Here is a 24,809-nt window from a genome sequence, read left to right as displayed (position 1 = left end):
CCAAGCTTACTTACTATATTAAGAGAGACTTTAGAAAGGCTTTTAGTTGTTCCTTTTCAAAACACGTCTTATCTGTCAAAGACCGGAGAAGATGCATTGAGAAAGAGCAACTGGAGACCTTAGAAAAAAGTGGGAGGACTCGGTTTTTCATTGATCACCACGTTTCCAGTGTCATTAAGACTCTGACCATTGCTGCCTATTCCTCCAGAACCAGGAAAAGGAAGGAGGGCAAAGAGAAATTGAGATTTCCAAAGCTGCAGCCATGGCAGGTATGAGATCCTGACTAGGATCTATCAAACATAGATCCATCTGAGCAGGAATCCAAAGGCAAAGAGAGAGAAACCTTATCAACCTCATTATGGTTTTCCACTGCTTTCTCCACCTTCTTTTGTCCCACTGCTCCTTGCCCAAATCTTTCTGCACAAAGATTGTCTTCTGAGACTGGGGAGTTCTAGGAGTGGGAGGATTTTCAGAGTACCGAAAATCCTTTTATTGTTGGGCCACTGTTTTCAGAAACTGCAGGTAGCTTTGCTTGGTTGTGTCTGGTGTATTTCATGATCCTGAATGCTGTGAATTTTAAAAAAGATACCGTATATTCATTAAAGAAAAACCCTATTCTGTATGGATATATATGATTGGTATGCTAACGTTTTAAAACCATTTTGCATTCACAAAATTGAAAAAGCTCGAGAGGCCATCTAGCCCAACAGTGCAGGAAATCCAGTTAAAACTTTTCTGGCTGATGACTACCATCTCTTTGCATTAAGACCAGAGGTGTTACGTTGCCGGTTTGGCTCAGTTCACCCGAACCAGTAGTAGAAATCGCAGGTGGCCCTGCCCCCCGACTCTATGCTGTCCTATCTATGCCTCACGCGCAAAGTGCATGGGTGGAATGCTGTGCACATGGACGGCGGTGGCGCTGGCGAGCAAAGCAATCGCACACATGCTCACATTTGTGAACCGGTAGGGAAGGTAAGTGAATCCCACCTCTGATTAAGACCCATAGTAAAGGGGAGCCTGAAGTTCTCTGGTTCGATTGCTTGTCTCTCAAACTGCTCTTCCATTTATTTTCCACATTTTGGAACTGCCCATCTTCCTCAGAGAGGGACTCTCTTTAGGATGATTGTCTTGTTATTCAGTCAGAATCGGCAACCCAAAATCTGGAATAAGAGGGAATAGGTTTTCAGCTTTCAGGCATTGAACACAGCCATGTCCTCTCTTCTCCAGCAAACAGATTTTGTGAATAAAATGTCTTAGTTGGTAAAGATACGATTAGAGATCTAATTCGTGGCTACGTAAACCAACATGATTTTTCTTCATTGTTGCTTCTCAAGGCTAAGAACAGCTCCTTTGATCTCTTCAATAGCTTCACAGCCATTCTCTGAACCTGTTCCAATTTTTCTGCATGGTTTTCTTCAAGTGGATCCAGTACCTGAGCTGAGATCTCCCTAAATCAGAATAAAGTAGAATGTACATTTCCTGAGATTCCTATCTGACGTATCTGTCTTTTGCCCATTCACATTACACTCCTGCTTTGCAACAACTACTATTTTGAGATCATTGTCAAAAATATTCTTATTAAGTGAGGGATCTGTAATCCTCTACACATGCAACTCATTTTTGTTCTTCTGAGTAAAGATGTTTGTACTCCTTTCTGTCTTAAATTTCATTGTTATTTAAGCCATTTTAATAAATTAAGGGGTATTTTTTTTAGCTTTAGATTTGCTTTTAGGTAATAGATTATGCCACATAATTTGATATTAGCTGCCAATTTGAGAGCCATTCCCACCACGTTTCATCAAAATCATTAAAGGCTTAATAATAAAATCTTATTGCTATCACTGATCAGAACTGATATATAATAATAATACAAGTAGTGATACAAATCAACATTTAGCGAAATATCTACATTATAGCCTCCATCTGTCTATTCTCTTAGACAAGACCAGTTTTTCAGGTCCTAATTGGTATAAATCAGGTTGGTTTCTTCTGAATATCATCTTTGTATTTCTATCTATCAGGAAATACCATTTTTTTCAAAAACTGAAAAGTTGGCTTTTTAAAAAAAGATATCAAATTCGTTTTTTCCCCTAAGATTTTGCATAAAACTTGCATTACAGAATGATGCTTGATTCTTCTATCTCCCTGCATCAATGAAAATACTGGAATAATTTCACAGCTGATCTTGATGCTCTCTAAGCTTGGTTGTCTACATGGACATGGTTTTTTATTTGTCTTAGGTAACATCTTCAGCATAGGTAACTTCTTCAGTCAGATAACAAACATCTGCAAGAAAACTTCCAAACTCTGAGATTACCAAGAAGTCCATATTTGTTATTCACAACTCCCCATTTTCAAGGAATTTATGAATCATCTCTTTGTGATCTGCCCATGGATTTTCCCAGAATCTTCAGGACCAAATCTCCTTTTTTAAAATTTTTAGTTGTAATATTTGTTCTCCCATTTAAGGATTTTTGCAAATTTGACAGTGGTAGATGATTCAAATGGGAAAATATCAAGTTTCCTTGTTTTGAATTACTGGATGTTTCTGCTCTAGCTTCACCCCTTTCTAGCAAAGAATGAGTTTTGTAATCTTTCCATGGAGAAACTATACTTGAATGAAAAGGGAAATGTAGCAGCAGTTCTGAACGTCACAAGCTGGGTGGTTCTCCCCAAGGAGAAACTCATCAGAAAGGAACTGGGGACTACTGAAAGAGACAGACTTACTATCAGTCAAGATGCTCTGTCACAGTTGAAGTTACTCAATAAGGTGGGTGAAATAGTGGCTTGTTATTTGTGCTTTGCAAAGTCTTAAAACAGGACCCATTTCGATGGGAGTGGGTTTATCGGTTCCAAGTAACACCTCCAACGGAATCAAAACTCCAAGGCAGGCATTTTCCTCAAAGCTTGAATTTATTAGAAATGTCATATTGGCACATCTGGGAAAACCCGCATCTGAAAGCCCCTGGGTTTCCCCCACCCAAAGTAAAGTCAAAGTTCCTTCCCTGCATCCACATGGGCATCACATGGTCCAATCAGGTCACTGTCCCCAACTATAGTTGACTCCCAGTCACGCCTCCCCAGGTGCAGGTTGAACGTCCTTGACTCCCAAGGGAAAAAGGTTGTTATGGCAATACAACCCACACTGTCTCCATCCACCCCCCTCCAATTCCCACAGCTTGCCCATCCACCGCTGTGGCAGCCCTGAAGATCCAAATTTAAGGATGGCCTCCAGGGCTGACAGGCCTCTTCATACTGGTAGATGACCTATACTGTGAACTGAATATAGGAAGTAGAGCCCTTTTAGTTTTCATAGACATCCTGGGAACTTTCTGTACTATCAACCAAGCTGTTTTTCTGAATTAACTGGCAGGTGCCAGTTAATTGGAGCATTGCTTTACACTAATTTTATCCATATACAATATCCAGTGCTGGTTAATTACTCTTTAGCACTTAGATCAGAGGCCCCCAACCTTTTGGGTACCAGGGACCAGTTTCATGGAGAATGGTTTTTCCGTGGACTGGAGGGATCATGGTTTCATGTGCTGCCTGTATCCCATGGATGGGGCTTCACTTGTTTGCACAGCCCAGTTTCTGGCATGTTGTAGCCCGGTGCTGGTTTATGGACCAGGGGTTGAGGATCCCTGCCTTAGAAAATAACCTTGTTGTGTCTACTATTCAGGGTCATCAGAAATTGGGGATTATAACAGAATGAAAGAATTGGAAGGGACCTTTGAGATCTTCTAGTCCAACCTCTCTGCTCAAGCAGGAAACTCTATAACATTACAGACAAATGGATGTCCAATCTCTTCTTAAAAACCTTCAGCAATGGAGCACCCACAACTTCTGGTGGCAAGCCATTCCACTAATTGATTGTTCTAACTGTAAGGAAATTTCTGCTTAGTTTGGGTTGGTTCTCTCTTTGATTAATTTTTATCCATTGCTTCTTGTTCTGCCTTCAGGTGCTTTGGAGAATAGGTTGACCCCTTCTTTTTTTGTGGCAGCCCCTTAGATATTGGAACACTGGCTATTATGTCACCCCTAGTCCTTCTTTTCACATCCAATTCCTGCAACCATTCTTCATATGTTTTACTGTAATCATTTTTGTTGCTCTTCTGTGCACTCTTTCTAGAGTCTCAACATCTTTTATATATCGTGGCAACCAAAACTGGATGTAATATTTGAAGCGTCATCTCACCAGGGCATTATAAATGGCGCATTCCCCGACCTGGCCAAGGCGAATGGCGAGTGGGCGGAGGCTCCAGGGCCTCGGGGAATGGTGCATCCCTGGCCCTGAGATGAAGGGCGAGTAGGCGGCATGCTTACCTTTGGTGAGCAGAGCGGTGAGGCATGTAGATGAGGCGATTAGCTGGGCTGCGTGGTGAAGGCAACGTATATACGGTGGGGGTGGGCGGGGCGACCGGGCGACCAGGATGAGCAGTGAGTGGGTGGGCAGGGGCAAGCGGCGACTGGGCAACCGGGAGCAGGGCTTGCCAGAGGTGGTATTTGCCGCTTCGGCGAACCAGTCCAAATGGTTCACCCGAACCGGTTCGAACCGGCTGAATATCACCTCTGGGTTGACCCCTTCTTCTTTGTGGCAGCCTCTTAGATATTGGAACTCTGCTGTCATGTCAGCCCTCACATCCAATTTCTGCAATCACCCTTCATATGTTTTACCTAATCATTTTTGTTGCTCTTCTCTGCACTCTTTTCTAGAGTCTCAACATTTTTTTTATATTATGGCAACCAAAACTGGATGCAATATTGAAGTGTGGTTTTACCAGGGCATTATAAAGTCTTACTAACCTCATGGGAACATCTCATGGGATCTTGATACTGTCCCTCTTTTTAATGTAGCCTACATTAAAAGGCTGTAATTGTTGGCTTTTTTAGTAGCTGCAGCATACTGCTGGCTCATATTCAAGTGATTGTCCACTAGGACTCCAAGGTCCCACTTGCAGTTAAAATTATTGAGCCAGGTACCATCTATTCTATATCTGTGCATTTGATTTTTCTTCCCTAAATTTAAAACCTTACTTTTCTCACCGTTGAATTTTATTTTGTTAGATAGGGCCCAGTGTTCAAGTCTGTCAAGATCCTTCTGTATCTTGAGCCTATCTTCTGGAGAGTTGGCTGTTCCTGCCAGTTTGGTGTCATATGCAAATTTGATGTGTTCTCTTTGTATCCTCTTATCTAAATCATTGATGAAGATATTGAAGAGTATTGGGCCTAAGACAGAGCCCTGAGGTTCCCCACTGCATACTTCCCTCCATGTAGATGCAGTTTCATTAGGAAGTACATGTTGAGTGCAGTTGGTCAGCCAGATATGAAGCCATCTGGTGGTGATGGTGTCTAACCCACATTTTTCTATCTTATCAAGTAGTAGGCTGTGGTCAACTTTATCAAATGCCTTACTGAAGTCCAAGTAAATTATATCGACAGCACTTCTCTGGTCCACTAATTTTGTCACATTGTCAAAGAATGCAATAAAATTTATCTGGCATGATTTGTTTTTGACAAACCCATGTTGGCTTCTGGTTGTGGATTTGTTTGCCTCTAGGTATCTGCAGATTTGTTGCTTGATTATCTTTTCCAGAATTTTCCCAGATATTGATGTTAGGTTGATAGGTTTGTAGTTTCCTGGATCCACCCCCCCCTTTTTTTTTTGAAGATAGGACTACATTAGCCCTTTCCCAGTCATCAGATAACTTTCTGGTGCTCCACAATGTTTAAAAAATATAGTTCAGTGTTTCTGAGATCACGTCTATCAATTCCTTCAGAATCCTGGGGTATAAACCATCTGGCCATGATGAGTTGAACTCTACTGTGGATAGTTGTTCTCTTATCATTTTCTTGCTTATTTTGATTTTCTAATCTGCATTTTATAGTATTTTTTGATAGCTTAGACTGTTTTTTCTTTTTTCCTTTTGTGTAAAGACAGATGCAAAAAATGAGTTAAGCAATTCTGCTTTCTCCCTGTGCTCATCATCTTCTTGCCATTTTCTCCCATTGATGGACCAATTGTTTTCTTTTTTCTTCTTTTTTACATGTTGAAATAAGTTTTTTGTGTGTGTGTTCGTTTTGACTTTTGTCTCAAGCCTTAGTTCATTTTGAGCCTTAGCTTTCCTGACTTCATCTTTGCAGAGTCAGGATATTTGCTGATATTCTGCCTTCTTTATGCGCCCTTTTTTCAACTTTTTATACTTATTCCATTTGTCTTTCAGTTTATCAGAGTTCTTTATGAGCCATGCTGGTTTCTTTTGAGATCGCTTATTTTTCCTCTACATTGGAACTGTGCTAGACTGGGCTTTTATAATCTCACTTTTCAAAGTTTCCCAAGCATCTCAAGTTGCTTTCCCCATGAGGATTCTTATCCATAGAATCCATCCCAAGCTCTAAATTTATTGAAATCAGCTCTCTTAAATTCTAAGACTCTAGTTTGACTTTGTTCTATTGCTTGTGCTTGCATAATGTTTTTTGCATGGTCAGTCCCCACTGCCCAAGGTTCCTGTACATTCAACGTCTTCTGTACATTCAACGTCTTCTATCATTTCATCTCAAATAGTGAGAATTAAGTCCAGTATGGCTAACCATCTAGTTCTCTTCTCTACTTTGGGGAAGAAAAAATTGTTTGCTAGATTGTCTGCTAGACACAAGGTGCAGAGTTTGTCCCCCAGTTAATGTTGGGGCAATTAAAGTGTCTCATTAATAATGTGGTATGCCTCCTACATAACCTAGTTATCTGACTAGGAAAAAGTTCATCTATTTCCTCTGTTTGGTTGGGTGGCCTCTATTGCAATGCCATTCTTTTTCCCTTTTCTATTGACCCCAATGCATTCAAGATGGTTTTCATTATATCCTTGCCTTCAAATAAGTATATAACATAAATAACTATGTTATCTAATTCTGGGTTTTATTTAATTGACCAAACTAAGTAATAATTTTAATTAGCAATTTTATGATGTTTGTGTATCTATATTTTTCTTGACTGTACACCGCCTTGAGTCCTACGGGAGAAAGGCGGTATAGAAATATAATAAATAAATAAATAAATAAAATAGGTGATAATTCGATTGACCAGTGCCCAAGTTCACTGTTGGCTGAATCAAATGAAATTGAATCTAGCCTGGATGGAGGTGTTATTGGTCATATTGGGAAATCAAGCTTTGGAATTAGGATTTGGCTTGATCTGTGATGTTTCTAAGCAGTCCAGAGCTGACCAGAATTATCCATGCCTCTGTTTCACCCCACCTTAAAAAGTGCAATAGGCCTTTCGTCAAAACACAGCTACGAAGAGAAATCCAAAGGTTGTCATAGTACTTAAATCTTGTCTCCATTTTATACCTGGTTGTATCAGTTACAAACATTTGGAATTGGTTAGAAATTTCATATTGCTCTTGGCTAACTCATCTCTATGTCCATTGTTCATAGATAGATAGTTCTAACACATTTTCTTTGACATTCCTTGTTTTTCTGCTTAGTCTCTGCCTCAGTCTAGATGTGTGGAAAAATGTCATCCTGGATTTGTCAAGCGGGCTCGGGAAGAAGAACCAGTTTGCTGCTATGACTGTTTTCCTTGTCCAGAGGGGACCATCTCCACTCAGGAAGGTGAGTGACACAAAATAAAGGGCGAGCCTTGTGGAAATGGATTTATCCAGAGCAAAGTGCAGTTAAAAGACAAATCTAAGCTTGACTTTTTTCTTGTATCTTTTCAACATGCTCAACGTGCTCTTCTTCTCAAAGAAGAGAATAACAAAGAGATCTTGAAGAATGGGCTCAGAAGCAATAGAAGGGCACAGTAGATTAGGCAAGGTTTATTATGAGCCATGGTGGCGCAGTGGTTAGAGTGCAGTACTGCAGGCTACTTCTGCTGACTGCAGGTTGCCTGCAATTTGTCAATTTGAATCTCACCAAGCTCAAGGTTGACTCAGCCTTCCATCCTTCCATAGTGGGTAAAATGAGGTCCCAAAATTATTGTAGGCAATATGCTGACTCTGTAAACCACTTAGAGAGGGCTGTAAAGCGGTATATAAGTCTAAATGCTATTGCTATTATTGCCAGAGAAAATACATCTTCTTTTCAGTTTGGAAGAACATCTGAGTTCTTTGAAATTTGAGGAGTGGCCTTAAGTCAATAGCTGTTTCTCTCCCAAATCAATCTTATATTGTGCTGTGCCCAAAAAGCACACCCAGAAAGATATCAGTCAGTCAGACAGTCAGCTAGCCAGCGAATCTTTATTAAAATTATAGACCACTATATGTGGAAAGATTTAATTGGTAGGACCTTGGAGAAAGAATTGGTGGATTCAGAGAAAGAAGACCAAACAAAACAGAGGACTCACCATTTGAAGGGTCAAATGGTGAAGACTCACCATTTTATCCCAAAGTGCATAGCTAAATGTCTATGGAGATTCTGTCATTCAGATTCTGTTCATCCCAGTCAGAACTGAAAAAGCTTCTTGGATGAGAAGCAGGGGTGAAATGCTCCCGGTTTGGACCGGATTGCCCGATCTGGTAGCAATGGCAGCTGGTGGTTCGGAGAACCAGTAGCAAAAATCCCTGTCCCCTCCCACCATGCCCAGCTGAGCCGCACGATCATCAGAAACTTTGGATCATCAGAACAGTGGAAGTTTTAAAGAAGAGATTGGATAATCATTTGTCTGAAATATTATAGGGTTTCCTGCCTTAGCAGAGGATTGGACTAGAAGACCTCCAATGTCCCTTCCAACTCTGTTATTCTACTCTATCTTTGGGACAACCATGACCTGGATGACTGGATTTCTGCACTGCAATCTATGTTACTGCCTCCCCCTTCCTTGAAATCTTTTGGAAACTGCAGCTACTCCAGAATGTAGCACAGGGAGTTTTGGTGCTTCTAAATATGGAATTCAGGTTGTTGGGTACCAGCTACAAAATCTTTCATGACTTACTGCAATTAACTCTACATATTGCCAATATTTGCTAGTCTTTGATCCTTGATGGTGTTTCATAAGTCTTTGAAGATTGAATGTTCCCTTGAGGTGGGATGTCTTTGATGGAAACATTCAAACTGATTTTTCTTAATATGACTGTGTTGTATGGATTGGGTTACATTATCCTAAGATGTCATTATGGTACTTTCTAAATGTCTAAAGTATCACCAAACAAATACTGTATTATCCAAAGCTTGCTTATTTTTTAAAAAGTAAATGCAGATTGGGATAGGTGAACAATAAATGGTATAAAATGTTGGAGGCAATATAGAAAGATTGACCTCCAATAATATAGACGTAGTAGTATCCAAATATTCATAAATATTCTATATCATCTTACTGGAAATCCTGAAAGTCCAAACAGAAACAAGATTAAGGAAAGGAACCAGGGTCGTCAGTAGAAGGTAAAATGGAAGAAGAAATTAAATTAATTTCGATTAACATAAACCGTTTAAACTCTCCATCCAAAAAGAGACAGATTCTATCTAAGTTCTACCAACTTTTATAACCTTCTTGAGAAATCAATATTTCCCCCATCTTAAAAATTTGCTACTCAATTACAAATATTTCCAATTTCCACACACTCACACACACAAAAACTGGCAATTATAACTGATCAGAATTAACCTGAAATCAAATTATAAAATATAATTGTTTTTGTTATTTAAACTGGGGAGCCAATAACTTTCTAATTCTCTCTTCTGGTACTCTTCTTACTTCTTTTTGTGGAGATACTAAATAGTTCAACTCAGATATTCTGAAATAAAATCTTGTACATATTTAAAGAATATTTCCATTTCCCATTTATTCTGTACATTCCACCCTCTATAACAAATCATCTAGACCTTATTATGGGTTTCATGTCTTTTGGTGTCAGCTGTCATCCAAAGAAGGTCTTTCTTGAAATATAAAAAGAATTCTTTTAAAAAAATTGCTCTCTTGCTTCTCTTAGATGCTGAAAAATGTACCAAGTGTCCGGATGATCAATATCCAAATAAGGACCGAATCCAATGCATTCCCAAAATCATAACCTTCCTGTCCTATGAGGAACATCTGGGCATCATCCTGGTCTCCGTTGGATTACTTTTGTCTTTAATCACAAGCTTCATTTTAATCATATTCATTAAATACCTAGAAACCCCCATCATCAAAGCCCACAATCGGGACCTCTCCTACATCCTTCTCGTCTCCCTCCTGCTTTGCTTCTTGTCCTCCTTCTTGTTCATTGGCCAACCAACAAAAACCACATGTCTTCTTCGACAAACGGTGTTCAGCATAATCTTCTCACTTGCCATATCTTCTGTTTTGGCTAAAACAATTATGGTGGTGCTGGCCTTCCTGGCCACGAAACCAGGAAACAGAGTAAGGAGTTGGTTGGGGAAGAGTTTGACCAACTCCATTATTCTTATTTGTTGTTTTGTCCAAATTGTTATTTGTGCCACGTGGCTGGCAGTTTCTCCCCCGTTCCCTGATTCTGACCCATATTCTCAATCTGGACAGATCGTCTTGCAATGCAACCAAGGATCCGTCCCCATGTTTTACTCTGCCCTTGGCTACCTGGGCTTCTTGGCCGCTATCTGCTTCATGGTGGCTTTCTTTGCCAGGAATCTACCTGGGGCCTTCAATGAAGCTAAGCTGATTACCTTCAGCATGCTAGTCTTCTGCAGTGTTTGGGTGTCTTTTGTCCCCACGTACTTGAGCACCAAGGGGAAATACATGGTGGCTGTGCAAATTTTGGCCTCAAGTGCTGGTTTGCTGGGCTGCATCTTCCTCCCCAAGTGCTACATTATTATTCTGAGGCCAAATCTAAATACAAAGGAACATCTAACCGTAAAAGTAAAATAGAAAAGTGATGAAAATTTTGTTTTCTCACAGGCATAATATTTATGTATTGCATTTTGTTGGATTTGTATGCTGCCCTTATATCTATTTGACTACCAAGGTGACTTACAGACATAGGAAATAAAAATATAATTTAAATATATTTCAAGAAATAATCAAAGGTTAAAATAAACCAATTAACAAGGAATAATTGTGATGTAACCATATAACAGCAGAATTGCAATGATGTAATTATATAAATGTAGGACAGAGGCGACAAGATTCTTGTAATCTGTTGGCTAGGATGACATGGATATGGAAATCTAAATCAGTTTGAACCTCTATAGCTTATTCTCAAATGTAGGTAAAGGCAATAGAGCTGGCTACAGGTAGTCCTCAACCTATAACTACAGTTGAGCCCAAAATTTATGTTGCTAAGTGTGACATTAGTTAAGTGAGTTTTGCCTCATTTTACCACCTTTCGTGCCACATTTGTTAAGTAAATCACTGCAATTGTTAAATTAGTAATACATTTGTTAAGTGAATGTGGCTTCCTCATTGACTTTGCTTCTCAGAAGGTCATAAAAGGCGAACACTTGACCCTGGAACATGGCAACCATCATCAATATGAACCGGTTGCCAAGCATCCAAATGTAAATCATGATCATAGGGATGCTACAATGGTTGCAAGTATGAAAAATAGTCATAGATAACTTTTTTAAGTGCCATTGGTAACTTTGAATAAACTGTTGTAAATTGAAGACTACCTGTATTAGCCATAGAACAATGAAAGCCAGTAATTATATGAATGTAGGACAGATTGTACTAGACTCTGAGGAGAGAAACTAAGTGTCAGCTTTGGAAGCCATATTAGGCCGAAAGCTTCCATGCTGCCACTTTCTCCTGTGTGGGAAAGTAGGAGGGGGGATTTAGTAGAGGGGTTGTCTGTAGACATAATAGCATTCTTCCTGTCGGTCAAGGTCAGGGCAATCCTGCATCTGGAGAAGGAGTGGTTGGAATGATGTCTCAAGATGGGACAGCGGTTGATTGGAGCATGTGATTGACTGAGGAGTGAGGGGATGGTTTGGGGGATTTTGATTTACTGAAGGAAAATTTGGACCTCTCAGATTCGGGTTTTCCCAGATGTGTCAGTTTACCTATTCTAATAAATAGAACTTTGAAAAATGCTTGCTTCAGAGTCTTTACTTGGAATGAGGGGTTTTCTGGAATGCTGATCAAAGGTCTGGCGACAAAAATATATGAAGAATGGCTGCAGGATTTGGGTCTGGCTAGTCTAAAGAAAAGAAGAATTAGTATTAGTATTAGTATTTATTAAATTTTTATACCGCCCCCTCTCCCGAAGGACTCGGGGCGGTGAACAGCCAGAATTAAAAACACACAATACAAATATTAAAATACATTAAAACAAAATTAAACTATCTTTGGCTTCTCCAATTTAAAACCCCTTACCCATAAAATTTACCCAATTAAAAATTTAACCCAGCCCGGCTTGCTGAAATAAAAAAGTCTTCAGGGCCCGGCGGAAGGTCCGGAGGTCCAGGATTAGTCGTATCCCTGGGGGTAGCTCATTCCAGAGGGCGGGTGCCCCCACAGAGAAGGCTCTTCCCCGGGGGGTCGCCAGCCGACATTGCCTGACAGACGGCACCCTGAGGAGGCCCTCTCTGTGGGAGCGTGTTGGCCGGTGGGAGGTTATCGGAGGCAGAAGGTGGTCTCGTAAGTAACCGGGTCCTAAGCCATGGAGCGCTTTAAAGATGAGAACCAACACCTTGAAGCGCACTCAAGGGGTGACATGATAGCAGTATTCCAGTATTTGAGGGGCTGCCACAAAGAAGAGGGGGTCAACTTATTCTCCAAAGGACCAGAGGGCAGGAGAAGAAACAACAGTTGGAAACTAATCAAAGAGAGAAGCAACCTGGAATTAAGGAGAAACTTCTTGACAATTAGGACAAGTAATAAGTAGAACAGGTTGCCTTCAGAAATCATAGGTGTTCCATCACTGGAATTTTTAAGAAGAAACTAGACAGTCACTTATCAGAAATAGTATAGGTTCTCCTGCCTGAGGAGGGGTTGGACTAGAAGACCTACAAGGTCCCTTCCAGCTCTATTCTATTCTAAAAGAGGAGGCCCTTTAATCTGTTGCCTAAAATGGCATAGATATGGAAATCTAAGTCAGTTTGAACCTCATCATTTTCTCTCTATGGTTTATTCTCAAATGTAGCTAAGGGCAATAGAGCTGAGTATTAGCCATATGCCAATGAAATCCAGCTCCAAGGCTCTGAATGACCTCCCCCAGTAATTTCTTCAGATGTTAGGAAACATCAGGGATCAGCATTCCTCCCAAGAAAAGAGTTCAATGTGGCCTAAAATTACAATCTTTCTATCCTTTGAGGAAGAGTTGGACATCATCCTGGCTTCCTTGATCCTCTTCATTATCTTTACATGAAGTAAGACTTAGTCTTTTGAATTTTCATTAAACACCGAGAAACTCCCATAGTGAAGGCCAATAACAGGGATTTCTCCTAAATCCTCCTCATCTCCCTCCTGCTTTCCTTCTTCCTTCTTCTTTTCATTGGGCAGCCAAGAAAAGCCACCTGCCTCTTCAGTCAAACAGCCTGTAGTGTTATCTTCTCAGTTGATGTTTTCTCTGGCTCAGCCAAGACAATCATGGTGGTGCTGGCCTTCTGGGCTGCAAAGCAGTGGTGAAATTCAATTTTTTTTACTACCAGTTCTGTGGGTGTGGCTTGGTGGGCATGGCAGGGGAAGGATACTGCAAAATCTCCATTCCCACCCCACTCTGGGGCCAGCCAGAGGTGGTACTTGCCGGTTCTCTGAACTGCTCAAAATTTCCACTACCAGTTCTCCAGAACCTATCAGAACCTGCTGGATTTCACCCCTGCTGCAAAGTCAGGAACACCACTGAACAAATGGCTGGGAAAAAGTCTGTCCAACTCCGTTATCCTTTCTTGCTCTGAAAATCAAGTTCTGTGCTACTTTTTCATCAGGTTCGCCTGATCCACCAGTTGCGTCCCTTTCTAGATCGGGACTCTTTACGCACGGTCACTCATGCCCTTGTCACCTCCCGTATGGACTATTGTAACGCTCTCTACATGGGGCTCCCCTTGAGGAGCACTCGGAGGCTCCAACTGGCGCAGAGTGTGGCCGCGCGGGTGGTGACGGGAGCGACGTGGCGCTCCCATGTAACATCTCTCCTGTGCGAGCTGCACTGGCTCCCGGTGGTCTTCTGAGTGTGCTTCAAGGTTTTGGTTATCACCTTTAGAGCGCTCCATGGCTTAGGACCTGGTTATTTACAGGACCGCCTGCTACCATCAATAGCCTCCCACCGACCAGTACGCTCCCATAGAGAGGGGCTCCTCTGGGTGCCGTCGGCCAAACAATGTTGACTGGCAGCCCCCAGGGGGAGAGCCTTCTCTGTGGGGGCACCTACTATCTGGAACGAGCTCCCCCCGGAGATACGGAGGATCCCAGATCTGCATACCTTCCGTCGCGTGCTCAAGACTTTCTTATTTCATCAAGCTGGCCTGACCTAAGTCTTTCCCCTTTTTAAATGGAAATTTTAAATTTGGTTTTAAATTATTGGGGTTTTAAATTTGTTCAGCCAAATTATTTAATTCGTTTTAGTTTATTTTAAATTTTGTATCTATATGTTTTATTCTATGGCTGTTCACCGCCCTGAGTCCTTCGGGAGTAGGGCGGTATACAAATTCAATAAAATAAATAAATAAATAAATACTGGGATGGGAATTTTTTTTTCCATTCCCTGAATCTGACATGAACTCCCAACCTGCTTAAAGCAGAATAAATGTAAAAATGCAACACCACTATGATATTGGAAGAATTGTAAAAATTCTTTTTTTTAAAAAAAAGATATTCATTATATTCACATGAATTGTATGCAAGAATAAATTAAAAAATCAGGTGTACGTATTTCTAAGTGGGAAATAGTTGAATTCTTGTAATTACTTTCCCTTTCATATCAATAAAACTTGCTAAACTCCATGAAAATAATTCAATGAAGTAGTAGGCAGTGTCTCCCGGCTTGGAAATTGTTAGTTTTTTGCAAAAAAAATAAAAAAAAATAAAAAAAAATCCAGAAGCACACACAGATAACTGATTCAGCTGGATTCATTAACTTCTTTTTATATACATAATAACAGATGAAGTAAATTTTACAATACCAATAGCAGAGTTCTTTCAATGTGATAACAAGTAGAGAGATCAGTTTCCAGTTTTAGTTCAGTAGACAGACAAGCCCAGGCCTTTTCATTTCAGAGCTGATCACAGAGCTTTTTTTTTTTTTTTTAATTTGATTTATATGCCACCCTTCTCCGAAGACTCAGGGCGGCTTACAATGTGCTCAGCAATAGCCTTCATCCTTTTGTATATTTATACAAAGTCAGCTTATTGCCCCCACAACTGGGTCCTCATTTCACCTACCTTAGAAAGGATGGAAGGCTGAGTCAACCTTGAGCCTTGGCGAGATTCGAACCCTGCAGTAATTGCAGGCAGCTGGTCTTAATAAGCTTAATAACAGGGTGCTTTAAACCCCTGTACCACCAAGGCTCTTAATACAAAGGGAGCCCCCTCTATACAGGGAAGTTAAGCTTCTGCACAGACTCAGTTGCCTAAGCCACGCCCAGACTTCAGACTTAAGTTTCTGTTTCCAAATAAGCCCTTTTGGCTGAACCTGTTACCATGCCTATTCATTGGCTGACCTTGTTACCATGTCTCCATTCACTCCCCTTTGGCTGATCTATTCCAGTCTTTTCTTTTGAATTGGTCTTGGTGGTGTTTTTTTTCAAACTTCCTTTCTCAATGGAGCATTTTGGAAAGTACATTCTTGAGGAAGTTACAACAGTGATGTTCCTTCTCCTCATAATTTTCAAAATCACCGCTATCCCTTGTTTCAGGTTGATGCCACATCCCTTGGGATTTTCCTTCCCAACAGCTGAAGAGCAAGATGAGGTAATCCAACTTCCAGGCTGCATAAACACACCTTGGGTGAAGTTTTGGGGAGGGCAGATGCTGAGCAGATGAACATTGTCTTATCCTATCAGATGTTAGCCTTTGATTGAGCTCCGTCTACACTACAGAAGCTACTGCAGGTTTGAGCTTGAAAGGTGTTCTGCTAACAGTGTAAGGAATGCAGTTCCATGGCAGGAAACAGTGCAGGCGTAGAAAGAATGATCCTCTTATTTCTGCTGGTCCTGTTCGTGCCTTGCACAGCCTCCAAGATGTGGAAGACCTCCTGCTCTTTGACTCTGGGGCGGGATGGAGAACAGCCATCAATTTACGGCAAGCCAGGAGACCTTTTCATTAGTGGCATGATCTGTGGAATAAAGACTCTTTTTCAACAAAATAATTTCCACAGGACTCCCTCTGCTATAGTTTCTGAGTAAGACTACAGGGGTGTTCCAACTTATTTTTCTTCCTTCCCCTCTTTCCTTCCTTGCTCTCTTCCCATCTTTTTTTTTTTATTTGATTTATATGCCGCCCTTCTCCGGAGACTCAGGGTGGCTTACAATGTGTTAAGCAATAGCCTTCATACTTTTATATATTTATACAAAGTCAGCTTATTGCCCCCACAAACTGGGTTCTCAATTTACCTACCTTAGAAAGGATGGAAGGCTGAGTCAACCTTGAGCCTGGCAAGATTCGAACTTACTAATTGCAGACAGCTGGAGTTAAATTACAATGCATTAGTCTGCTGAGCTATCCAGGCTCCTCCAGGCTCTTTGTCTTTCCTCTTCCCCTTTCTCCTTTCCTGTCCCTTTTTGGATGCTCAAATGCAAAAGGGGAAACATTTCTCCTTTTGTTTTGTTATTATTTTTCTTTTGCTAGCCCTCTGTCACAGTGGTGGGTTTCAACCGCATTATGCATGCGCTTCGCAAGCGCAGTGTATTATGGAACAGCTGAGATGCGGCAATCCGCTCTGCTGCGCCTTTCAGCTGGGCTAAAAACGACCAAATAAAAGGTACCTATAATGCAGGGGCGAGCGGGAGGGCCAACCTAACCATCAGAGAGAACCAGTTCGCTCTCAGCTCACCATCATCACTACTGGCTCGCCCGAACTGGGTCAAACTGGTAGAAACTCACCACTGCTCTGCCAGTGAAAATGGACCCCTCCCGAGCTCTGTTTTTGCTGGCAGAGGCACCAAGGGCCGGTCCTTCGTTGTTTCCAGGGCGGCTCCGCGGGCCAGATCTAAGCACTCCGTGGGCCTTGAGTTTGACATTCCTGAGCTAGAGGAATGGGAAGTCTTTCTGCCACCAGTTTAATGTGCAGAGCAAAGAGCTATTCTGCTTTTCTTCTGCATATTTTCACCAAACATGATCAGAACTGTTGAATGAGAAAATTTGTGGATACATCAATGCCAAGTCACCAGCCCAGAGCACAAACTGGTTGGAGAAGAGAAGGGGATGGGTAAAGAGAAGGAGGAGGAGAAAGATCAGTAGGAAGAGGAAACCGCTCCAAATAGCTGACAGGAAACTTAATGATTTTTTCACATTGTGCAAATGGGAAAAAAGTGCTTAAAAAGGAACGAGCAATTTGAGTTCTTTTTTTAAAAAAAATTCTATTTAAAAAATATAAGGGTATGAATTGAATGGTTTGTGAAGTAACCAACAAAATGTAAGTATCAGCAATATTGGTTAGGAAGTGAATCTCGGTCACCTCTCATCCCTAGTTCATACGTTCACTAGGTCTTGCATCTTTGCAAATTTTGAAAAAAACTATCTTAATCACTTTTCCTTAATTGCTTGATATAATGAGTTATATCCACTTTTTTCCATGAGTGTTCTGTTTTAAAGTTTTCAGTAGCTTTGTAGACTTCACACAGCATTCAGAAATTGGCAGATCAGAAATAAGAATCTACTTCAAAATATGTCAAAATATGTCTTGACCCAAAAATAACATCAAATTCCTACCTCCCAATGACAGGAGATAGAAAACAGCTTAGATAGAATTGCAGATATAGTCTACATCAACTATGGATGTAGTCAATAGTTATTGATACATTGCAAATATTTACAAGGTTAAAAAAAAGCAATGAAATAGACTGGTATCTTGCTGTGGTTGATGTTTGTGGAATGTAATCATATTTGCAGGAAAATAAATCCATTTTATTGGAAAATCCTGTCCTTCCTCTTTGCTGTCCAAGAGATCAACCAGGATCCAAAATTCTTACCCAACATCACATTGGGCTACACAATCCAGGACAGCTATTTTGATGTGAAAATGACTTCCGACGCTCTGATGGACCTGCTTTCAACTGGAGAGGCCAACGTGCCCAACTACAGCTGTGGAAGGCAGAAAAACATCCTGGCACTTCTTGAAGGGGCTGCCACGGACATCTCCATCCAAATTTCAGCCATGCTGGGCACCTACAAAATCCCACAGGTGTTTGTATGCATGGAACTGTACCTAGATTTGTAATAGGAGTGAAAAGTCAGCATCCTGATATCCCAATGCTGATTGGCGACTCATGAAATCTAATTGTGATAATTTCCCCTTAATAATAGCATCTTCAAGGCATGGCCCAGCTGTTCTTGATAGATAGATAGATAGATAGATAGATAGATAGATAGATAGATAGATAGATAGATAGATAGATACCTGTTTGTGGTAGAAAGCCTGATCCCTTAATGGTTATTTGAATTCAGTGTTGGTTGGATGAATAGACTGTTGTCCCCAATTTGGGTCTGAGCCTGGTGCCGAGGTCAATGATGGACACCAGACATGAGGTGATTTGTGTTTTTGATTGCTTTTTATTGGAGTACTCCAATGAAACCGGCTCCTGGCCTAAATGCCAAGAACCAAGAACAAAGGATTAAGAAAGTTTTATATATTTTCACTAAAGGAGAAGGGGGGACAAAGCAGGATAGTAAGTAATAACCATCTAATAAACATTTTAGTAATGATCTAGCTATTTGTTCTTTTGGTCTCTCTCTTTTTTTTTTATTTACACTTTATTGGTTTTTTTTTACACAAGTAAAATATAATAACAATTCTGTTTGACATCGGATTCGCCGTGTTTATACATATATACATGAAAATATATACGTTCTTTTGGTCTCTATCTATCCCTCTTCTAAGCCTTGCCTAATGAATGCTCCAGGAGTTATCTAATAAACATTTTATTTCCTGCAGGCCATCTCTATTCCTAATTTTTAGCTGAGGTCTGCAATTTGCCTAACTCTGTTTTACTTTTATCAGCTTTCTAACTACCCAGAATTGTTACAAGCTTTACATCTGCATATTCCCTGTGAATAAGCAGTCTTTGTTCTTATCAGATAGACTCCACAATTACAGACTTCCTGATTTACTTTCAAGTCTGTGTCATGACCTTGCTTTATTTTAATAGACAGCCCATCAAGACGTCTTAGTCATTAATGGAGAAATGATCTCTAAAGTGAGGTTCCTGCTTAAGGGCTTGTAGTTGGGTGAAATGACAAGGGAAGCAACTACCATATAAAAGTTCCTTTTTTGGGGGGGGGGCAAAAGGTGGCTACCCTTTCTCCAAGAAGAAAAACATAATTTAAATCCTCAATTTGGATAGTTAATATTTGGACCTTGATATGACAAAATAGTGACCCTTAATACTTTCCTTTTCAGATCAGTTATACTTTTGCTTCACATGTGCTAAGCGATAAAACTCAGTTTCCCTTTTTCTACCGGACTCTCCCTTCAAAAGGAACCCAGTACTCAGGGATTGTGAAACTCCTCCATCATTTCAGATGGATTTTAATTGGGGTCATTGCTCCAGACAATGACGATGGACAAACCTTCATGAGAACTTTAACAACCCTGCTCACAAGGAATGAAATTTGTGTGGTTTTGTCCCAAACCATCTCTGTGGTTGCCTTCAATATATATATTAATTTAAAACAATTCTACAAATGGACACAAGTCAATGTCTTTATTTATTTTGGAGAACAAGGTTCCTTCATAAATGGAATATTTATTATGCAGGAAGTGTTTAACCGTGTGAAAGCATCCACTTATGGCAAAGTCTGGATCACTACAGCTAGCTGGGATTTTATGCTGGATTTGAGATACAGTCCAGAAAATATACTCTACACTTATGTTTATTTTTCCTTCTTCACCCACCAGAAAAAGTGGGTAAACCAGGATGATTTCCACTTATTTTATCCATCTATTAGAAGATTTGTAGAGATAACATTTCCTTGTTCATATTCAAAGCATCCCTTGGCCAAGAAAGGTAGGACAAAGTGCACCGAGAAAGAGAAGCTGAGGATCCAACTGACCAAGGAGGGGAAGGAAAGAAACTTTTTTCTAGACAACTACCAAATTTACCACTCTGTCTGGGCTGCAGCACAGGCGTTAAATGCTGCATACTCTTCCAGAAGTGAGAAGATGAGGAGAAAGGATAGAGAGAGGATGGAAGTTCATAAATTGCAACCATGGCAGGTATTACCTTTTCCATTATAGGTCTCTATCCTCTACTTGAGGCTCATTACTGTAACTGCATGGATTGTATAGCTAAATGGAAACAATGCACCATGCTGAGATTTGAGCAAATGCAACAGTTAATCTCCCCTAGGTACCAAACAATAATAGTTCAAGTGTCAACTACTTAACAACAATTATCTTCATCCCATTACATCAGCCCATCCCACCCAGCCAGGGAGGAAAGGTATGTTACAGACCCCATCAGTTAAAAGACTATGACTGGTGGGGTCTAGCAAGAGAGCCTTCGCTGCCATTTTCCCCAGAGTTGAAGCAGCCACTGATCTTCTGAAAAGGATGTTAAAATGGCTTTGGTCAGGTCACTTGATGGGTTGATAGAGGAATTAAAACATGGCTTTGTTGATCTGTGTGGAGAGCCCAGAGGACCATGCAGGCATGGGGCTGGTTAAAAGTCCTCCTTTTGCCTCTTAACTAATTTTAATAGTGTTCACTCACTCTTGTCTCCTTTTAATTTTATATACACTGTTTTATATTTTAATGTTCTATTGTACACCATCCAGAGTTCAACAATGAAGGTTGAACAATGAATGGTTCAGATATGTGAAAAACAAATTATAATATAATAATACTACAGAAAAATACCAAAATAAGTCTAAATTCAGAGTTATGCCACATACCCAAGAGAGATATACCGAGTCATTTGGTATTTCCTTGATTTCATTTTTTTTTTCTGAGTAGAAACTCAGCTCAGATTTAGGGATCTTAGTAATACATAAACATAATGCTTTCCTTCCCAAAGAACTAGATCTCATAATGGACATTTAAGATTAAAATATAAGATGTGTCCAGATATTCAAAAATGCATAGCCACCTGAGTTTGAATGAGTTTCACTCCACGGGACTTTCAAGGCTGAAAAATTAGTCGTATCTCCTCCTTTCCTTCTCTTCTTTTGTCTTCTTCCCCTCCTACATCATCATCTGCTCTTTCTATTTTTCCTCTCCTGTTTTCCCCTTCACCAGTTTCACTCCTTCCTCCAAAGCTCTCATTTTTACAACTCTTCCATGGGTGGAGTGTATTTAGATGAGAATGGCAAGATGGCAGCTGATTTAAACATCATGAGCTCGATGATATTCCCTAATAAGTCCATAAAGAGATGGAAATTTGGGAGTCTGAGAAGAGAAGAATCTCCAGAGCTCAAGCTTTTCATTGATCAAGATGGTACTGCCCCCCTCAACCTACTGGACAAGGTGAGAGAGAAAAGGCTTTAATTTCTCCAACTTTAGTAACTTTACTGCCTTGAATACCTGTCATTCTTCTAATTGCAAAAACCAAAAGATCTCATCTCTCCATTTATTCCTATACTGGAGCCTTATCATCCCTTCATAAACATCCCGAGGCCATTCTTGATATCACACAAAGAATGTTATCTTTACTGTTAGATTGGCATGACAATGCAATGAAGTCTATAAAGGTCCACAAGGGTAATCAGAATGACAAAAAGAACATGGAGCTTTCCTCCACCCATTTTGTGAGTTATGGGGCTGGTGGAAGTTGTCAAGGACAACTTAAATCAATCTTATTTGTGGATAACTAGAAGACAGTGTCTTAGGGAGGCAACATAAAGACAAAGTCATCAAGGCATGTTTTAGTCAGGGCTAGGTGTAAATGGAGAAAGCTGCTTAGCATTAAAATATGATGACATTTGCAAAGCACTATCAGATCACCTGAAGCTCAGTCCAGAGCCACGGTGGCACAGTGGTTAGAGTGCAGTTCTGCAGGCTACTTCTGCTGACTGCCTGCAATTTGGCAGTTCAAATCTCACCAGGCTCGAGGTTGACTCAGCCTTCCATCCTTCCGTGGTCGGTAAAATGAAGACCCAGATTGTTGGGGGCCAGAGGCTGACTCTGTAAACCGCTCAGAGAGGGCTGTAAAGCAATATATAAGTCTAAGTGCTATTGGTATTACTATTAACAGAAAGCTTCATGGGAAACCCTGAAGAAGCAGAAGGAATGAACAGAGTGAGACCTAATCAGGGAAGCAATAGATAGTTGTATCAGTCATAAGAACAGTATACAGGCTTGAAGCTCCAAATTCAGCACACTGCTTAAGAATGATTTTATACTCCGGATCTCTCATCGCCACAAATAAATGAGATATATCACATTTCCTTGACTTCTCTTTCTTTTTTCTTGCTCAGCCTCTGCCTTCTTCCAAGTGTGTGGAAAGCTGCCATCCAGGTTTTGTCAAGGTGCCTCGGGAAGGGGAACCCCTTTGCTGCTATGACTGCCTTCCTTGTGGAGAAGGGACCATCTCCATTTGGGAAGGTGGGTGATGCTGGAGAAAAAGGAAGGAGGAGTGTTTGTGTGTGTGTCTGAAAATTAGCATTTTGGGAAACCTAGCAGCATCTCCATGTTCACCCAGCTTTCACCAGAATAATGAAAGTGGTGCTGTAATGCCAAGCCATAAGCTTTCTCCCTCTGGGCCATGCCTTGATACACTTAGAAAAGGGCTGAGATTTGCATCAAAACATTTACACTCTACTTTCATCAGTCTGATCCTATGGATGCCAGAGCCAAGGCCATTAGTGACATTCTCCCAGCAGCCACCAAAAGCAGACTAAGATGCTGGTTTTCATGGAAAAACTGATCCACTACCTGGGAAAAATGTGTACCAAATCAGTCATACACTGATTTATTTTATTCATTCATACCTTTTCTTTTTGGCCTATAATTCCTACAACTGAAGCTTAAGTTACAGAAATTGGCGGCTCTGTTGTGGCTCGTCAGCTGCCAGCAGAGCTAGCAGCAGAGTCAGACGAGGAGGACATGGAGGGAGGGCCTGGGCCAGATTCAGAGCCTTTGGGAGGCTTTGATAAGGAAATAGCATCAGAGACACAGGGAGAGCCAGGGCCCTTTGTCGTCCCCCAGGTGGAGAGGGAGCTCTCTTTGGGGCCTGAGCTGAGTGAGGGGGAAGAACAGATGGGGGCCATCCCAGATGCGCGTATGCCCACAGAGGAAAGGAGAGGAGAGCAAAGGAAAGCAGTAAGCCAACTCTCAGGGATAGGCAGATGCAGACACAAGCCAGCCCCTCCCTTGCTGGGAAATAAATAGGAGGGATTTGGGAGTGGCCAGTTGTCAGAGACAACTGTTTGTTTCTAGTATACAGCAAGCAATTCGGATTTCTTGGATAAACCCAGGTTTGTTGGGACTAATTATATATGATCTTTTGTTTATCCCTGTGAATAAAAGACTGTTACTGCCCTGTTATAAAAAGGGGGTTAACTCATGAGTAAATGTCTTATCACTACTTGCAAAGGTTGGGTTAGAACAGGCTCCTAGATATATTTAATTTGGCAACCCAGTTGCCTTTCAGTTTGTTAGAGTGGGGATTCCCATATCTCTTGAAAATTGCTGTTGATGGGGGGGGGGATGTTTCCCCTTTACCTAAATTCTTCCCAGGCTTCATCATTTTTATAAAATCTCCACCTCAAACATGTGTGAAGGAGCTTTCGCCCCAAACAGGGCATTCAAGCAAATGGAAAAAGTAAAACCTCTACTAGAGATATTATACTTTTTTTTTCCAGATGCAAAAAAATGTCTGACATGTCCAGAAGATCAATATCCGAACATGGCCAAAGTTCAATGTATCCCTAAAATGATAACTTTCATGTCCTACCAAGAATCTTTGGGGATCATCCTAGTCTCTTTTATTCTATATTTCTCCATCACTACTGCTCTGGTGTTAGGAATCTTCATTAAACATCGAGAAACTCCCATTGTCAAAGCTAACAACCGGGATCTCTCCTATATCCTCCTGGTCTCCCTCCTGCTTTCCTTTTTGACTTCCTTTCTCTTCATTGGTCAGCCAAGAAAGTCCACCTGCCTCCTCCGTCAAACAACCTTCAGCATTGTTTTCTCACTTGCGGTCTCTTCTGTGCTGGCCAAAACCATCACAGTAGTGTTGGCCTTCTTGGCCACAAAGCCAGGACACACGATGAGGAAATGGCTGGGAAAAGCTTTGACCAACTCCATTGTTATTTCTGGTTGTAGTGTCCAGATTGCCATTTCTGCCATTTGGTTGGGAATCTCTCCCCCCTTTCCAGACTCTGATATGTATTCCCAGCCTGGAGAGATTGTCCTGCAATGCAACGAAGGGTCTGTTGCCATGTTTTATGGAGCCCTGGGCTACATGGGCTTCCTGGCCACCATCTGCTTCACGGTGGCTTTTCTGGCCAGAAACCTGCCTGGAGCCTTCAATGAAGCCAAGCTGATCACCTTCAGCATGCTGGTCTTCTGTAGTGTCTGGATCTCCTTTGTGCCCACCTATCTGAGCACCAAAGGGAAATTCATGGTGGCTGTGCAGGTCTTCTCCATCTTGGCCTCCAGTGCTGGTCTGCTGGGCTGCATCTTCATCCCCAAATGTTACATCATTTTACTAAGACCAAATCTGAACACCAAGGAACATCTAATAATCAAAGTAAAATAGAAAACTTAGCTTTTCTGGATTCATTTTTTAACAATCTAATTTAAGAAGAAAATTCCCTTGCTCTT

At 41.0% G+C, this 24,809-nt stretch overlaps 1 protein-coding gene across 1 annotated transcript; it reads left to right on the top strand.

Moving 5' to 3' along the window:
- The first annotated feature begins 262 nt into the window (after window positions 1–262).
- LOC139309835 (vomeronasal type-2 receptor 26-like) lies at window positions 263–24,744 on the top strand. Its single transcript, XM_070934038.1, has 11 exons — window positions 263–269; window positions 2,574–2,770; window positions 7,482–7,608; window positions 9,924–10,045; window positions 10,472–10,721; window positions 16,058–16,226; window positions 17,936–18,227; window positions 19,443–20,258; window positions 21,279–21,506; window positions 22,457–22,583; window positions 23,843–24,744. The coding sequence occupies exons 1-11, from the start codon at window positions 263–265 to the stop codon at window positions 24,742–24,744; spliced, it is 3,237 nt and encodes a 1,078-aa protein (XP_070790139.1).
- The last annotated feature ends 65 nt before the right edge of the window (window positions 24,745–24,809 follow it).

This window comes from Pituophis catenifer, unplaced genomic scaffold, assembly GCF_029215685.1.
Source record: "Pituophis catenifer annectens isolate HBS135680 unplaced genomic scaffold, rPitCat1.0.hap2 SCAF_2, whole genome shotgun sequence".
NCBI lineage: Eukaryota > Metazoa > Chordata > Lepidosauria > Squamata > Colubridae > Pituophis > Pituophis catenifer.
The sequence above is the reverse complement of the archived record's forward strand: the minus strand, read 5'-3'. Positions and strand labels throughout refer to the sequence as shown.

Excerpts from the sequence above, each read along its gene's own strand:
- LOC139309835 (XM_070934038.1), top strand. Across the intron at positions 21,507-22,456 it reads CCCTCAACCTACTGGACAAG|CCTCTGCCTTCTTCCAAGTG; the intron begins GTGAGAGAGAAA and ends TTTCTTGCTCAG. Across the intron at positions 22,584-23,842 it reads GACCATCTCCATTTGGGAAG|ATGCAAAAAAATGTCTGACA; the intron begins GTGGGTGATGCT and ends TTTTTTTTCCAG.